We start from the raw sequence: 18,997 nt of genomic DNA on the forward strand, positions 1-18,997 counted from the left end.
ACCTTTGGTTGCAAAATAAAAAGTATGTAAATTATAATATTTCCACAAAATGGTAAAGGCTATCGCAAAACAATTATTTGCAGCTTTTGAATGATTCATTGTAGCCAGAAAGGCAAAAAGAGACCATGAAAGGCACCAACAACACAACTAACTATTGGACATTTAATACTTACTTTTTTAAACGTGTCATGTATTATATTTTGCGTCAAAGTTGTGACTTAAACACTCACCAAATCGCACAATGTGAACATCAATGTTAAATATTTTATGGGAGCGCGCCTACCACCCTTTGCCTGCCAACCAGTACCGCCCACATTGGTGATCTAGCCAATGAGCGCAAGCGTCATCATACTGTAGACACGTCGGATTGCTAAAGGGAATAGCTCATGATCATAGAACAGTAAACGCGCTTACACGAGCGAGAAACGGAGGTGTGTGACAAGATCTCCCTATTCTGCGCCTGGACGTCCAAACCTTGAAGAGAAACAAAGTCATAGTAAAATACATTTTAAAAATCAAGACAAGGAAAGGGAGACCGTTTCAAGGAGAAATGCTAACGGATCACTTTGCACCGGCAAACGTTGACACTACTCTGATCAATTTGTAATAATTCAGCCGCCGCTTTCACACGGTGAAGGCAATGCGTAAAGTTGCATTCAGAAGTTGGTGAAAGTTGTCATCCTGGTGAGCAGATAATAGGACGGAGATGTTCAGTCCATTATGGGGTTTCTAATGTGGATGTAGAATAGAAATCTTGGAAGAGTCTTCGGATGACCGACGCATTTTGGATGTTACCTTTGTTTTGGGGCTATTCTCTGAGATTCCTTAGAGGCGGTTGCAATACAAAACAATAAGAAAGGATTCCTCTCAGGTGGCACATCTGCCATGTTTGGATGGATTAGATTGGTACTATAACCAAGATTATCAAGAATTTATTTTTATTTTTATTGTGTTTGATCCAAACGACAGCTGAAATTTTAGTACAACTGTCCAACTCACCTTCGGAATTACAATCATGAACATTGGCAGTTTTGTACAATTATTATTTGCAGCGCTTCTTCAGCTTCATTTGTATGCAGTTAAGGTGAGAATTATATTTAAATCGGAGAGGGGGATCAGATGCGTCCGATGAATTAAGAATATAATGCTGTTCATGTTTCATTAATGAGGTGATCGCCCTTGTCGCTCAATCTCGTCACTTGCTGCTAGGTCTGTAGGTCACTTATAATGTATTCACTTTCTGTGAATCATAGGTCTAAAGAGGTTTATGTCACTGTTGAATTGTTAATCTTGCCGTTTGACATACATTTTGGTCTTTTTAGGGAAAAGTGAGATAGGCCTATCCAATTAACGCTGTATTTTCTATTATTATTAGGCTATTATTTGTATTATTATTATAACTTTTGAAAATGCACAATGCACCTGGCATTAATGTCAACAAAATAGTAGGCTAAATCGGAATTTTGAGTGACGTCAAATGAGTTGCATCATTACACTAGCATAATCCAAAATCACGACAATATGTTGTCGTGATTTAATTCAATTGGATTCCTATTGAATAAAATCACGACAACGTGATGTCACTATTCCTACTGGGCACACACGGGTTGGACCAACGTTCTTTCAATTGAACCAACGTGGAATAGAGGTTGAATTGATGTGTGTGTCCAGATTCCAATATTTGCAATGTATTTGCTCTAGTTTGTAGACTAGTCTACTGTAATGAAAAGCAAAGTCCAGACGACCCGTCTCTTGAGAGCGCAAGGATAGTGCAAACCTGTTGGCCCCTAACCGAATAGCCTAGTTGATCGCAGAGGGTATAAAGTGTCACCATGTATTTCACTCCGTACTCAAGGCTAATAATAGCCCGTTTCTATTAAAATTAGGCCTGGTTCATTAAAACATTCGCTCAAATGTTTATGATAATCAGTACAACCAGTAAACGCCAACAATGGGCAACCCACCTCACTGTCTTTCATCTATCAAATTAAATCGGCTTCTTTCTCACGCAATATTGAAGAGCTGTTGCGACAGTCTACGTCAGGTGATAACGTGACTGAAGCGCTGCTGTGATGCCATTTTCTCTCTGCACTTGCCCATAGGCGGGAAAATATTCAATGAAGTAGGCTAGCTGTCATAATAAAGGGGAATGTATTGGAGTCTTGCTGTATAATAAGCTAATGCCATACATTATGGAAATCGCATTGCCTTTTTAAAACGTGATGCATAGCCTACCATAGAAAACATATGCATGACATAAGATAAAACGTTAAGCTTGCTCTAATGGCTTACATGTTTGCATTTTTACAGACAGCCCACATACCCAAGAACGGGGAGAAGAGTAAACATGACGGTAAGTGCCGAATGTACAAATGTATTACAAGTGCAATATTGTAGAAGTTTATTCTCAGTGTTTACCTTTATTGGGGTATTTGGTGTGTGTATAGCCACCTAGTGGACATATTCTGAATCTGGATTTTCCCAGAGCAGACTTTGAAGTTTAGGCCTTCAATGAAAATTCGTTTTTGACAAATTGGCTGTTGCACATGGCTATTGTCATAACAAAATCTTTACATTGTGTCAATGCTCCCTCTCGATCAGTGAGAGAATATGAGTATCATATAGGACCCCATGGTACTATATTGAAGTCTTAGTGGTGAGTCCCTGAGTGAAAGGCTTTACTTGGGACTTTGGAATTACCATAAAAGTGTGTCTGATCCAAATAGTCTTCTATATGTTAACAGACAAGGCCACTGCATGAATTCATGTTTTATTTAGGCTTTTTCTTCCTCCTCTTGTGATTTGGGAACATGGCAAACACATGGTCAGGTTGTATCGTTTATATTGGACAAAGCATGTCTGTATGCATGGTTATGTTTGTTTATTGACAGTGACAGAGTGTGTTTCACTTGTTAGCTGTGTTCAAGGCTAGCCATGTTAGTCAATAGTGGACACAGACAGGTTACTCACTGTGATAGGTCAGGGACTCGTCCTCAGCAGAGAAAACACAGGAATTGAATTGTGGTTGTTTGTTATTCGCAGCACAAGGGCAGCGACTCCATTCCTCTTCTCTGACACCTGTGAGCGGCTTTTGACCTTCATTTCGCACGCACACACACAGAGAGAGTGCGAGATGCAGAGAACCTCCACCCTCTCTCGCTTCAGTTCTCACACACACACAGTCCCGCATGTCAACAATACTTCCCCTCAAAACATACTCTCACTAAGACACACTCAATCTCAAAATACGCAGAGACAGAATAACCATATCCTCTATATCTCATCTCCCCTGCACCAGCTAATCCTTTTTTGCCCCAGTAGAAGCATGCATGTTCCCCATTCACAATAACATTGTACCAGTATTCTGCCATCACAGCGATGGGTCACTGCTCTCTGTCTCAAACACTGCTTTAGTGGAGGCACTCCACATAGTTTCCAGGGTTTATGGCGTCTCCAACATCCCTCACCTTGTTCGTTGTTGTCTTTTCTCCTTTCTTTCACACATGAGACGGGATCTATAGCGAGGACAGCCCCAGGGCTGAGGACCTTGTTGTGTTGATTAGCTTCCTCAGTTTAATGAGCGTATAGCAAACTCTGTCCAGCCCAGCACTCCCCATCTATGATTCACATACTCATACACAAAGCAAGGTGTTGAGTAAAACGACACGGTTTATTTCCCCTAAATAGATAAGTTATTAATGTTTTAAAAGTCACTTTTTAGAGAATAGTCAAACACAGAATTAGAATTTGTAAATACGATATATAATATTTAGATTTGTGGAGACAGAACAAATAGACTTAATAGTATATTTCCAACTATGGAAAGGTACAGTTACCATTTCAAAACACTCACACACAGATTTACGCATGGGTTTAGATATATCCTATAGGATATGTAATCGATATAACAAGAATGTATCTGGCACCACAGCATATTGCATTCATTCTAATATACATATTCTTGACATGTCTGCTTTCCCTCAGATTTTCCTCAATATTTCCTGTCAAGGGGAGGTGTCATTATATATATGTGCTTGTGTCTGTGGTGGTTGCTTGTGAATTTGGTCAGAAGAGGCAATATTACTTGTCACCTAAATATAATGTATTGGAGTCTTGCTGTATAATAAGCTAATTCCATACATTGATGCATGGCTTAATGACATACCAAAAATGATTGTGCATGCAATTACATTATGGAAATTATATATACATAATTCAGGGAGGCAAAACCGCATTGCCTTTTCAAAACGGGATGCATAGCCTACCATAGAAAAAATGTGCATGACATAGGTAGGCTAAGACGTCAAGCTTGCTCTAATGGGCTTACAGACACACATACTCACACAATCACATTAAAACAAATGTTGCCTAGGTACTAGAACGCTGCTAGATAGAGTGTGAAGCAGCAGCTGTGCAGAGGGAGACTGTGGGGCTCCGCAGAGCCAGAGCAGCACAGGGAGACGTGTTGGGCTGGTGACCTTGGGCTGTAGACTATGGCAGTGAGACAGACAGACAGCCTTTCTCTCCCCACAGGCCTACAGGCTGGCCTGGGCTTCTCCTTTGAGAGCAGGTGCTGGGAGGGATAAGGGGAGGTAGTGGACACCGCATCTGCTGACCAGGCAGGTCATCCAGGGGCTAGCAGCAGCGGTGCATGGTTTGAGAAGGAGTAACAGAGCCAGCTACGGCAGGCAGTGGTGTGTCAGGATGTTGTTGCAGCATTAGGCCGGAACTGACCAGGCCGACTGGTTAAGGGGTGGGCTGTCGGGGGTCACATGTCAAAGGTGAACGCTGGCACCGCACAGCCTGAGGTCATGGGCTCCTCGGATTACCTGGGGGTCAGGAGGGGGACGGGGTCGCTGGGAAACCAGTCCATAGGATGGAGGGTGGGTGATTATTCTCGGATGGAGACAGGTAGGTTTAGTCAGCATCTGAGGAATTGTGGGTTATATGTATATGGTGTGTGAATGAGTTCAGATCATGTAGCTTAAACGCGTGGATGTGTTGTAATTGTCCCTGTGTGTGGGTTTGAATGTGTGGTGCTTTAGGGCAGGAACCGGTTTGGGTTTTTACTTTACCTTCTATACCCATATTTGAATGTTTGGTTTGTTAAATGTGATATGCTATGTGTCATGTCAATTTTTATAGTTTACTTGCTACTTGAGTCATCTCTCTCTGCGCCACTTTCCACACAGACCTAGCCACGCCCCCTGTCACTCAAGGAGCACATTTGAGGTTAATCAACCACGAGACACTTGAGTTCAGTCTGCATGGTCGATGCAGCACATGCAACAACGTTAATGACAACAATGCTTTTTTCACTTTGCGTCTTATTATAAATCCACTAGCGTTCTATAATGATACTATTAGTTTGTGTTTCTTACATCAGCAAACAGCTAGTTTGTCTTTTCTTCACAAGTTGCCCTAAATCTTGTGAGATGCTAATTGCTAGCCACTAATGCTAATAAATGTAGAGTAAGAGCAAATGTAGCTAGCTAATACAGCCTGATAATACCAGTGATGGTGTAGACCTAAATCAGCATGTTGTTTGTGCAACAGTATCTTCTAAATCAAAGAGGAATATACAAAGCAAGAATATATTAGCTACATGAAGTAGCCAAAGCTTATAGGGTCCCCTAGGAAATACTTATCAACACTTTAGTTCCTACCCTGTCACAATAACTCCTCCCTGGCATTTTAATTCATTGTCATCTCAAACAACACTATTCAAAGTGGCCACTATTATAATTAGAATAGTCATTCTATTTCCATGAGTCCAACAGTTTGAGTGCCCCTGGCTATCTGTAAATAAAATAAAAACAAGAACATGGTCCATCTGTTTTGCTTAATATAAGGAGTTTGAAATTATTTCTACTCTTACTTTTGATACTTAAGTACATTTTATCAATTACATTTACTTTTGATACTCAGTTATTTTTAAAACCAAATACTTTTAGACATTTACTCAAGTAGTATTTTACTGGGTGACTTTCACTTTTACTTGAGTCATTGACAATTGGGTACTTTTTCCACCACTGCAACTGAGTGCAGGAATATGCAGAAATGTTAAAAGTGCAGAAATTTGTTTTGGTTGAAGTTGAATTGAACAGTATAAAACAATAACAAAGGAGAAAGACTCATTGAAATCACTGAGAATGTATGTGTTGCCACCCTAGAATCACTCACTACTCATAAAGCATATGTTGAACTTTTATTATTCAAAAACTAAAAAATACCGTCATACCGTCCATTTTTTTTAAAATTACCGTGATATAATATTTTGGCCATATCGCCCAGCCCTAGGTGGGCTTTAGACAGCTGTGAGCACATACGCAGGTTTGACACTATTTTGATTTGTTTTGCTGGGGGACATTAAGATCCTTGTCAGCACAATAGTCTGCTTTGTTGCATCTGAAGCCACATATATGTGGCTTTGTTTATCTGCTTAGCTGGCTTTAGTAATGGGAACCACTCAGGAAACAAATGCTTGTACCTTTTGACGACCACAAAGGCAACACAAGTACTCTCTTCCACTGCCAAGCGGAACCAGAGCAGATGACAGGGGCATTCTAGGAAATAGAGGAGGCATGGAGAGTTAGGATAAAGGAGAAAAAGGCACACAACTGGGGAATGAGGGAGGAAAGAAGGATGAAAGAGAATGCATTGGAGAGTTTTACAATGTGGAGAGGTTGGATGTGCTGTACTCTACAGTATAGCAGTTTTGTGGTAGGGTTGCCACTGATGTTGCTGTCTTCTTCTCAAGGAATCTCACTGTTACTGACAGTTCTCTATGGCACAGTGAGGATGAGAAGGAAGCAGTACTGATGTTCTCCCTCTGCTCTTTCCTCCTGCAGTGGTCCCGTTCATGGACGTGTATAACAAGAGCATGTGTCGGACACGGGAGATGCTGGTGAACATCTTCCAGGAGTATCCAGATGAGATTGAGCACACCTACATCCCCTCGTGCGTGGTGCTCATGCGCTGCGCTGGATGCTGCAACGATGAGGCGCTCGAGTGTGTCCCCACGGAAACAAAAAATGTTACCATGGAGGTAAGCGCTAACTCCAATTCTCGCCGGGACCGGTGAACAGGGGACTTGTTCAACACTCTCTCTCTCATTCCATCTCTCCGTTCACTTACAACCCCCTCTCTCTTCCGTATCTCTCGGTGTCCTTTCTCTCTTCCATTCCTCTTCTCACTGGTTATCTAGGTCTCTCTCTCTCTCTCTTGCTTTGCTTTTCTCTCTGTACCATGGAAAAAGTGAAGCAGCAGGGGCCTAGCATGTCAGCTATTTTGTTTACCCTTGCACACCCTGTTTACGCCCCTGTTTATGTGGCCACGGTCAGGTGTCAGGACTTACTGTTGGCATGAGCCTAGGGTGGAAAGGAATAAGATATAGGAATGTGATACAGCACCTGCCTGGCTATGGTGTCGGCCTATCTTCACCGACTGGTTAGCTTGTGGTCAGCTAGTAGTCAGACTGTGGCCACTATGTCAATGGTCAGAGCAATCACTCACTAAGAATCTCTGAGGTAGTAATGTTTCGGCAGAGGAATTTGTTTTGGGGGATTGACCCTTTTTCAATGTGAATTGTAATGTTTCATATCTTATGTTTCTCTACAGGTAATACAAGTGAAACAGAGAGTATCGCAGCATAATTTTCAGTTAAGTTTCACAGAACATCGAAAGTGTGAATGCAGGTAAGAATCTTTTCTCAGGTGTATAATGATTTCAGTCTTCACTTTTTTGCTTACTGGTTAAAGGTCCAATGCAGCTGTTTTTATCTCTATATCAAATCATTTCTGGGTAATAATTAAGTACCTTACTGGGATTGTTTTCAATTTAAATGTTCAAAAAGAAACAAAAATAGCTTATTATTTTGCTATTACTCTCTGAGTAGGGAGGGGGAAACTGAAAACGAGCTATTATTGGCATAGAGATTTTGAAATCTCTTTCTTATTGGTCTATTAACTAATTATTTAGGCCAAAACTCCATCCCACCAAAACAGGCTGACATTTCAGTCGGTCTTTTCAAACAGCTCTTACACTAAAAGGGCATTAATCATCATTTTTACAGTATTATTCCAACCTCAAAGTGTGGAAATATATATAAAACATAGGAAATCATGTTTTTGACTGCACTAGGCCTTTAATAAAAAGCTAAATATAAAGCTAAAGGTTTTGTTCTCTATTTTCCTCTTAATTTCAGACCAAAGCCAGAAGTTAAGGCAAAGAAAGAAAAGTAAGTACATGTTTTACGTTGTTATTGTTATGAGTTATTTGTGGGATGAGGGGAGGGAGGTGTCTGTGTTCAATTTGGCTTCCACTCTGGTATTCAAACTGCCAAAACAACTCTATCTGCCAGCCCCAAAATATCTGAATATTTTGATTGACCAGTTTCCCAACCAATCATCATCCCGTTCCCACAGATGCTTTAACTTAACACAGAGGGCTAGGACCTAATCCTCCCGAACCAATAAGTATTCATGTATTCAGTATTCCTCATGTTGATTGGCAACATGCAGATGAGAAGAAGCCAGCTGGACACTGTGATACCAACAACAATGTGGGGTAGTGCTAATGCTAATGCTAATAGTAATGGTGAAGCTACAGTATCTTTTACCCCTGCTGCACTGAGAAGTCAGCAGCTGCCATGCTCCTGCTGATAGGACTGAGTCGATCATTTTAAAGGGTGGTGAGAGGAAGTGTTAGGTTGCCTTCTACTAGTGATTGGGATTATCAGCACCTCATAGGCTCCTACACCACACCACATAGCCCTGTCTCTCTCTTTTTAACATAGCGAGGGAGGGGGATGCCTAGTTCTCCATGTTCCCTTCACACCTTGTGGGAGTTAGATGACTAGCAGCACACCTTATGGGGAAAAAAACAGCCTCTCTTCTCTATCTTTACTGGTGCTGATAAGATCTTTTATTTTTATGTACGGGGTTTGTTTCAGTTTGTCTTCCTCCCAGGGTCTGTTTGTTTTATGGCGGTTGGTTTAGTGCTATACTATGTGGCTGTAAGAGTTGGGTTGAGATAGTTAGCTAGCGCCAGACCACCCGTCACTGACCGGGCTGTCCAGCAGCCTTTTTCTTAGCTCCAGTTGTTCATGCCTGACCCTCGGCCCTAGTGGCTACTTCCACACTGTAATCATTGCAACAGGTGTCATTCAGTTAACCCATTTTTATTTTTAAAGTTCTAAATAATGGATGAGCCTGGAGACAGAGACACAGTGGACGTGGTTAGTTACAGGCAGCGTGGAGGGAGGGAAACAGACTGACGGTCAGTGTTGATGCAGGGGTGTGTGTGTGTGAGACGTGTGTGTGTGTGTGTACATGTCTTTTGCCACCTAAGCTGCAGCTGGCACGTCAGAGGACCTCCCTTGCTTTAATTGGATAAGAACCACGCAGGGTTAAAGCCCCATGGATCAGTGGAGGAGAGATGGGATCATGTTAGCTACCTGAGAGGGCTAAATCAAATCCATTTGTCATGAGGCTGAGCTGAGCCTTGTCCCCGCGTTGTGCCACACACACCTCTGCCTGCCACCCAGGACGTAGGCAGACAGCTCACCCTAGCCAGGCCAGGGTGGAGTGCAGGGAAAAGACAGGCCATTCATGAGCTCAGACACACCCTCAGTCATTCACTCAAATGCATACTGTACATAATGCTAAAGACCAGGTATTCCCAAACTGGGTTACACGCGCAATGCCGTCTGGGGCACAACAAAGATTTTTTTTTTGTTATGATTATTATTTTATTTGTTTTATTCTTCACATTTTCAAACAGTCCATTTATATTTTCCAACGGGGCTATACATTTTTTTCTCGTCTGAGTAGCCTCGTTTCACTGTCAAAAATAAAATGAAACCATCTAGTGGTCAATGAAATAACAACACAATGTCAAATATATGTAGCCTAGTCAAATAATGAACATCTAATCACATTAACCTTTACTCTCTCATGGGAATTCCACTAACGGTCCGCATGTAGCCAAACGTAGCTGCTGCTCATTCCTTTTGCTCGAAAATTGATAAATGGTTAAAAAAAAGGTATGGCCCTCGTCCATAGAGACACATACCAGCTCTACTGCTACAACCAGTAGTACTACACCTCTCGACGACACAAGTTGTTCTGCTTCCACGAGCACATCTAATGCTAGCATCAGTAATTCTACATTTATTGTTAGCCCAGCTAGCATGGACATTGACAGTTTTACCTGTCAAAGCACTGAACAACAGACAGGGATGTTGGACCATCGAAGAGGTGCAAATATGATGAGAACTACATTGATTTGGTGTTCACTTATATTGGGAGTAGTGCCTGTCCTCAGCCACAGTGTGTTATATGTGCAAAAGTACTATCTCACAACTCAATGAAACATTTAGAAGCAAAATATGCAATTTTTTTAGCGAGAATCTAGTAGTAAGACATGTATAAAAGCAACAGATACCATTCATAAGAAGGGTCTAGAAGCGTCTTATATATGGTGAGCTACCGAGTGGCTAGGACAGGCAAGTCCCATACTATTGTGGAGGACTTAATTCTTCCTATGGCTGGGACAATGCTGGGGGAAAAGGCAACAAAAAAACTATACAGACAATGTCTTCATCAAACAACACTGTTTCACGACGCATCAGTGACATGGCAGTAGATGTTTTGAAACAATTACTGCTTCACATACAAGCCAGTGAATTCTATGCGTTACAGCTGGATGAGTCAACCGACGTGGCGGGCCTGTCACAGCTCCTGGTATTTGTTCGTTTTGTTTATGGGGGTCAATTAAGGAAAACATCCTCTTCTGTAAACCACTGGAAACCAGGACAACAGGAGAGGATGTTTTTAAAGTACTGGACAGCTTTGTGGCATCAAATGGACTTTGGTGGTCAAGATGTGTTGGTATCTGTACTGATGGCGCAAAAACCATGACAGAGAGACATAGTTGAGTGGTAACGTGCGTGCAAGCAGTTGCTCCCGATGTCATTTGGGTACACTGCAGCATCCACCTAGAGGCTCTTGCTGCCAAGGGAATTCCTGACAGCTTCAAAGACGTTTTGGACACGACAGTGAAAATGGTTAACTTTGTTAAAGCAAGGCCTCTGAACTCTCGTGTATTTTCTGCATTATCCAATGAAATGGGCAGCGAGCATGTAATGCTTTTACAATATACAGAAGTGTGCTGGTTATCGAGGGGCAAAATATTGACACGTTTTTTAAATTGAGAGACGAGCTTAAAGTTTTCTTTAATGACCATCATTTTTACTTGTTTGACCGCTTGCATGATGACGAGTTTCTCACACGACTGGCCTATCTGGGTGATGTTTTTTCTCGCCTGAATGTTCTGAATCTAGTATTACAGGGACTCTCCACAACTATATTCAATGTGCAGGACAAAATTGATGCTATGATTAAGAAGTTGGAGCTCTTCTCTGTCTACATTAACAAGGACCACACACAAGTCTTTCCATCAATGTATGATTTTTTTTGTGTGCAAATTAACTCAAGTTTGCAGACAATGTCAAATATGATATAGCGAAGCACCTGAGTGAGTTGGGTGCGCAATTACGCAGGTACTTTCCCGAAACGGATGACACAAACAACTGGATTCGTTATCCCTTTCATGCCCTGCATCCAGTCCACTTACCGATATCTGAACAAGAGAGCCTCATTGAAATTGCAACAAGTAGTTATGTGAATATTGAATTTAATCAGAAGCCACTGCCAGATTTCTGGATTGGGCTACACTCAGAGTATCCTGGCTTTGGAAAATCACACTGTTAAGACACTGATGCCGTTTGCAACCACGTACCTATGTGAGAGTGGATTCTCGGCCCTCACTAGCATGAAAACTAAACACAGGCCCAGACTGTGTGTGGAAAATGACTGAGACTCTCTCCAATACAACCCAACATTGCAGAGTTATGTGCATCCTTTCAAGCACACCCTTCTCATTAACCGGTGGTGATTTTTTTTCACAATTTTCTATGAACAATTAAGGTTTTATATGTAAGATGGTTAAATAAAGAGCAAAATTATTGATTAATATTATATTATTATTTGTGCCCTAATCTTATAAGAGCTCTTTGTCACTTCCCACTTCCCATTATTATGTTTAATAAATGTATCGTATAGTGTGTGTGTGGCAGGCTTACAATGATGACAAAAAAACAACATTTGAGAGTGTGCTGACCCAGGTGCTAGAGGGGGTACGGTACGCAGCTGGAGGTAGAATGTTTGAAAGGGTTCGGGACTATAAAAAGTTTGGGAACCACTGCTCTAGACACATACTTGGGGCTCTATTTTAACAAACCTAACGGAATGGTAAATATAAGAGCAGGCGGTAGCGCTATAGGTTAAGTGGCTTAAATAACAAAATGAAGACCCATCTTTGCTAAATATGTTAACTTTTACCCATTTGCAGTCCACATTGTTCTAAGTAATTGTATGGCTTAATAGTGTTCACATTTAGGGGCTAGGCCTACTGTAAATTGCATTATAGCTGAGCACGGATTAGACGGGAGATGCCCGACTTGATTGATTGTCTCCTCTTTGGCCTAACCTCTATTGATTGAACTCTGTACGATTGTCCCTGCCTCCACTTAGGTGTCTTTTCTCTTTTGCCCTGTTCTCTATTTTCTAGGGGTAATGACCAAAAGAGAAAGAGAAAGAAAGAGAGAGACACTGGCACAATGAGGTCTGAGGCCTATGCCAGCGCCTCTTCTGTGGCGTGTCTGCACATGGGCACTATGTCTCTCTTGACGGTTGGCTTGATTTTGGAGGAACTTGTTTGTATCTTGTAAAATGCAAACCTCTTTTTGTTTGGCATGAGGAGGCTCCATTTTTTTAAAGAAACCTTTTTTTTGTCTGGCGTATGCACCACTTAAGTCTGTGGCGAGGGCAGTAATGTGAGTAACGTGAGTGAGAACTGTCAGGTAATGATGATGTCTGTATGAAGCATGGCTGTCTACCACCCCCTCACTAATCCATGGCAGCAGGGTCGATGCCATGTTGAGGCTACATGCTGCTAGGAGTTTGTTCTCTGTTTCTCTGTTGCCTTTTGTTTTAGCAGATTGGTGGATAGGTGGAACCAACACTATTGTCTTAAATTTCTACCACAATAGTGCCAATTGGTTTGGTTACTTTAAGTACAGACAGGCTTGGCTCAGTTTATGTTTGATAAGAGTTATTGTCACCTTGAGTGGTAACCCCGAAAAGGGCTGCTTTGTTCATGCTTTTAGACGGGAAGGTCTTGAACGTGACGCAGACGTGATCTAACCTCACAGAGCTAGTAGAAATACTGCCAACTGAATTGTCTGTAACAAAGCGTAGCTTCATCTCGTCTGGTGCATCACAGCACTCCCCTGTCTCTGTCATTGTTTTGTCTCACATGTTCAACTCCATAAAAGATACTGCATCTTTAAGCACCAGCGATGGCATCTACTTTGACTTTAAACTAGGCTAGTGAAAATAATACGATTAGATTGTCTTTGATCTGTATTTTATAATCCTTACATTGTGCTTGAGCCTGTGCTTACTCAGCCAAGCCATCATTCTAATGTCATCCTAACATCCCATTAATTTCTGGCAATCATGTGAGCATGTCTGTAGGGTAATTGTAGTGGGAAATATAGGCGGATTTAGGGAGGGAGGGTTTTTAAAGATGGCTGCTCCCTTGTGAGCATGTCATTGGATGGATCGGGAAGCAAATGCTATGTCTTTGTTTCTGCTGTGGCCTTTACCTTATCACATGCACCTGTTTTGTGTGTCTGTGTGTGTGGTTGTTCGTGTGTATGTGTGTGTGTGTGTCTACATGATAAGTGCAAATGTTCTCATTCAATGTTGCTTTTCATATACCCAATCACACATGTGCTTGTCGTGCCATTAGAGAGGATGAATGAAAGAGTGTGTGAGTGTATGCAAGCATGATGAGGCACGTGTGTAGAAAAGTCTTTACATGTGCTCTCTTTCTAACCCGATCACAATGCTCCACAACCTCAAACAACCTTCACACCACCCAGCGGCTGCAGAAGTATTGAGCTAATGTTGCTCAAATGTTCGTCCAATGTTGGTGTGTTGGGTCGGGGGCTCTATAGCTGGATACGCTCTATAGCTTAGACCTCTCTCTCTCTCTCCCTTTTTGCTTCCCTTGCAGCCACTGTGAGCCTTGCTCAGAGAGAAGAAAGCGCTTGTTTGTGCAGGACCCTCTCACCTGTAAATGTTCCTGCAAATTCACACAATTAGACTGCAAGTCAAGACAACTTGAGTTAAACGAAAGAACTTGCAGGTTTGTTTACGAAACATTATGATAAACAACGTGACTTGATCTATACTCCATTCACCCACATCTACATCCATCCACCTGTTTGCACTTCTGTCATTAGCTTCATTTTCTTCTCCTGCTGAGAAATGCATGCTTCTCACTTGCTTATAGAATATGTTTTTGTTTGTATAGAGAATTGTGTGGGACTATGTTTGCTTGTAAGTGTGTTTATATTGTTTGTTGTCGTGCGTAATATTCTGATACTCTTCTTAACATCATCCTTGATGTTAGAACTGTGACTCTAAAATTGTGTGTTCTATGAAGGTAGTATATTATAGCTAGCTAGTATAGTGTATTCCCTTTGCATGGTAGACACTTAAACTAGACAATACACAAAAAACAGCCCATTTCTCGCTTTAGATTCCCTTTATATTAATGCAGTATCTATATTATACAGTGGGGCAAAAAAGTATTTAGTCAGCCACCAATTGCGCAAGTTCTCCCACTTAAAAAGATGAGAGGCCTGTAATTTTCATCATAGGTACACTTCAACTATGACAGACAAAATGAGAAAAAAAATCCAGAAAATCACATTGTAGGATTTTTAATGGATTTATTTGCAAATTATGGTGGAAAATAAGTATTTGGTCAACAACAAAAGTTTATCTCAATACTTTGTTATATACCCTTTGTTTGGCAATGACAGAGGTGAAGACTTACAGAATACGTTTGACAAGGTTTTCACACACTGTTGCTGGTATTTTGGCCCATTCCTCCATGCAGATCTCCTCTAGAGCAGTGATGTTTTGGGGCTGTTGCTGGGCAACACAGACTTTCAACTTCCTCCAAAGATTTTCTATGGGGTTGAGATCTGGAGACTGGCTAGGCCACTCCAGGACCTTGAAATGCTTCTTACGAAGCCACTCCTTCGTTGTGGTGGTGTGTTTGGGATCATTGTCATGCTGGTCGCTCTGGATAAGAGCGTCTGCTAAATGACTTAAATGTAAATGTAATGTAAATGAAAGACCCAGCCACGTTTAATCTTCAATGCCCTTGCTGATGGAAGGAGGTTTTCACTCAAAATCTCACGATACATGGCCCCATTCATTCTTTCCTTTACACGGATCAGTCGTCCTGGTCCCTTTGCAGAAAAACAGCCCCAAAGCATGATGTTTCCACCCCCATGCTTCACAATAGGTATGGTGTTCTTTTGATGCAACTCAGCATTCTTTGTCCTTCAAACACGACGAGTTGAGTTTTTACCAAAAAGTTATATTCTGGTTTCATCTGACCATATGACATTCTCCCAATCTTCTTCTGGATCATCCAAATGCTCTCTAGCAAACTTCAGACGGGCCTGAACATGTACTGGCTTAAGCAGGGGGACACGTCTGGCACTGCAGGATTTGAGTCCCTGGCGGCGTAGTGTTTTACTGATGGTAGGCTTTGTTACTTTGGTCCCAGCTCTCTGCAGGTCATTCACTAGGTCCCCCCCCGTGTGGTTCTGGGATTTTTGCTCACCGTTCTTGTGATCATTTTGACCCCACGGGGTGAGATCTTGCGTGGAGCCCCAGATCGAGGGAGATTATCAGTGGTCTTTGTATGTCTTCTATTTCCTAATAATTGCTCCCACAGTTGATTTCTTCAAACCAAGCTGCTTACCTATTGCAGATTCAGTCTTCCCAGCCAGGTGCAGGTCTACAATTTTGTTTCTGGTGTCCTTTGACAGCTCTTTGGTCTTGGCCATAGTGGAGTTTGTAGTGTGACTGTTTGAGGTTGTGGACAGGTGTCTTTTATATGGATAACAAGTTCAAACATGTGCCATTAAAACAGGCAACGAGTGGAGGACAGAGGAGCCTCTTAAAGAATAAGTTACAGGTCTGTGAGAGCCAGAAATCTTGCTTGTTTGTAGGTGACCAAATACTTATTTTCCACCATAATTTGCAAATCAATTCATTAAAAATCCTACAATGTGATTTTCTGGATTTTTTTTCTAATTTTGTCTGTCATAGTTGAAGTGTACCTATGATGAAAATTACAGGCCTCTCTCATCTTTTTAAGTGGGAGAACTTGCACAATTGGTGGCTGACTAAATACTTTTTTGCCCCACTGTATATACTAAATTCTAGCACCAAGCAAGATGTGTGTAGGGGGTTGGGTTTTATGTGTGTGAGATAGTCCGCACTATATTGGGTCAGTCTGTAGTAATGCCCATTTATTCTGACCCACACTTACCATCCTACTTATCATCTCCCAACATAGTCTCCTTATCTTTTTCCCATCACTACATGGATATATATATATATATATAACCACCTGCGTAGGAGGGGAATTTTAGCATCCATTGTTGTTTTTAACTTCGACCAGTCTTGATCACACAAATTGGACAGACATGTTTATAAGTCAGCACAGTACAGGACTCAAGAAAGAACTAACTCATGCATGACACTAACACTCAAAGGGAAAGTGTTTCCCTTGGTTCATAACTGTGAACGAACAGGCTCTTAATTGAGTGAATGTAGAGCTAGTGTCCATGCTGCTCGTTTCTAATGGTCCTACTCATAAATCCTACGAGGCGAAGCCCTAAACGCAATTACTAATCGGGGATTAAAACTCCATCTCCATTGGTTGCAAATAACGTCTGTATTCAGTCAGTGGTCCAATGGAGATCCGACTGCTTCCGGGGAAACTCCCACAAGGCCCTGTGTTGATGACCTCCCTTGACCCTACTATATATATCCTCACCTTTGAACCTTAGGGGCCCCCCACACCGTGTGCTGGATTTAGAGAGCCACACATGAGTGGGGTGACCAGCGACATGATTCCAATTGGTCATGGGTCAGGGGAGGAAGAGGGAGGGGCTGCAGGAGTTTTCCACATTTGCAGTGATGTGATTTGCTCAAGGCTACACCCCTGCTGGGAGGAGGATTTGTTGCCCATCTTTTAACCTACTGTCTGTCATGTCTTGTCATCCACAGATGTGACAAACCAAGGAGATGAGATGAGGAGGGGGAGAGTGGGACAATGAAATGAAGGAATATTTTCTTGGCACAGCACTTTGAAACCTGAGGACGCATTCCCTGGATGGACAGAAAATTACAACGCAAGAAAGAACGAGCAATCGAGAACGATGGAGAGAGACTGAGATAACAACATGCTGTTGTATATTTCTAAGATAATATATATATATATATATATATATATATATATTCTAAAAGGACAATGACGATGTGTATTGCTGCTATGAAAAATGAAACATTATAAAGTGAACGAATGCGCCACTGTCTGGCGTGTGAATTGGACAAATGTTTAGTTGCCAGGGTGTTTGAACGTGGACAGGACTGAGAGTTTGTCAGAATACATTTTATTTTATTTAACACTTCACTGGATCTTGGTCTGCTGTGGATATGAGTATCTTAAATATATCTATATAAAAATTAAGCGAAATTGTGACCATAACTTCACTGAGAGGTGCAACGGGAACATGTTTCTCATCGGACCTCTGAAGGTCTAGAGAACTGTCAGAAAGCAGAACTACTTCCTCTACGGGGTGAAGTTTTTGTCACCACTGTATCGACTAACACCAGATAGGACTCGGTGTGAGAATACTTCTAAAGGGATATTAAATGTAGGTATATATGGAGACGAGAGAATACTGAACTTGATTCCATCTTCCGCCAAGGAACAGTGGCATTTAACTCACCACTATCAAAATCAATGATCTCTATTTGCTTTGTTTAATGTCTTCATTTGTTTTCCAAAGATATAATTGCACACACACATTAAAGAATAGTCCATTATAGAAAAAATAACGATCTGTATATACTTACCTAATATCCCTTTGTCTAGTACACTACATCTAATTTATAATGCTAGAATATTTTCAGTATTCTGTGCATTTAATTTATATATTTATATACAGTGTTATGGTTGATATTGATTTTACTTCTTCACTTGGCAATGTTATCACCAATCTATTTGGCCATGGAAAACATTGAAAACTGTAGACGTATTTCTTTTTTTCTTTTTTTAAAGAAGGAAAAAAAGAACAGAAAGATAAAACTTCAACATTCCTGAAAATGAGATATTGTATGTTTTGTTGGGCTAGAGGGGCTGGGAGCATGTGTCTTGATTTTGTTACAAACGAACCCCGCCACAAACATGTTTGTAAAAAGACACACAGCCAACGTTGCAGTTTTAAGCTCGAGTCGGGACATGTGTTTTTGTACTTGAGTGCCCGAAGACACGTCATGAGGAGGACTGAGGGCGTCTCACTGACCGTGGTCATCTTGGGCAAACTCCACAGTGAGAGACTGAGACTCTGGCCAGCCCAGTTTGGCCAGAACAGGACTTGACATAGTGGGGAACCAGGAGCAGTAGAAGGAGATGATGCTCTCTACCCTTTTATGAAAAAAAGAAACATTCTATTTGTATTTCAGTGTCAGAAATACTTTTTTGTTTGTTGTATCATGTACAGACACATTTTTAGTATATTTTCACATTAATATATTTATTGGTGCTGTAAAATTATCCATTTTACAATAGTAACATAATTTTTTGTTTTTAGTGTAACTATTAACTATATTTATTTAGAAAATATATTGTTTTTTATTAAACAGAAAATGCAGATCTCTTTGGAAGCCTATCTTCAACTGTTTTGAAATTACCTCTGACATTTTGATGAATCTAAAAATAATTTGAACAAGTAACAATACAACACAATCCTACTTTATTAATCCTTCCT

General features: G+C 41.2%; 1 protein-coding gene across 5 annotated transcripts; it reads left to right on the forward strand.

Moving 5' to 3' along the window:
• Positions 1-411: 411 nt before the first annotated feature.
• LOC123997489 (vascular endothelial growth factor A-A-like) lies at positions 412-18,886 on the forward strand. 5 transcript variants are annotated; one of them, XR_006832124.1, is made up of 7 exons: positions 412-1,084; positions 2,311-2,353; positions 6,852-7,048; positions 7,621-7,697; positions 8,207-8,239; positions 12,634-12,907; positions 14,146-14,282. XR_006832124.1 is itself a non-coding variant. In XM_046301780.1 (7 exons), exons 1-7 carry the CDS (start codon positions 1,016-1,018, stop codon positions 17,251-17,253), a joined length of 573 nt encoding a protein of 190 aa, XP_046157736.1. In that variant the 5' UTR covers positions 412-1,015; the 3' UTR covers positions 17,254-18,886. The 5 variants fall into 5 exon arrangements, 3 of the variants coding, with proteins under 3 accessions (XP_046157736.1, XP_046157737.1, XP_046157735.1); XR_006832123.1 differs by having other exon boundaries at positions 12,634-12,898; XM_046301780.1 differs by lacking the exon at positions 12,634-12,907 and adding an exon at positions 17,232-18,886 and having other exon boundaries at positions 14,146-14,277.
• The last annotated feature ends 111 nt before the right edge of the window (positions 18,887-18,997 follow it).

The sequence above is a fragment of the Oncorhynchus gorbuscha genome, linkage group LG15, assembly GCF_021184085.1.
Source record: "Oncorhynchus gorbuscha isolate QuinsamMale2020 ecotype Even-year linkage group LG15, OgorEven_v1.0, whole genome shotgun sequence".
Classification (NCBI taxonomy): domain Eukaryota; kingdom Metazoa; phylum Chordata; class Actinopteri; order Salmoniformes; family Salmonidae; genus Oncorhynchus; species Oncorhynchus gorbuscha.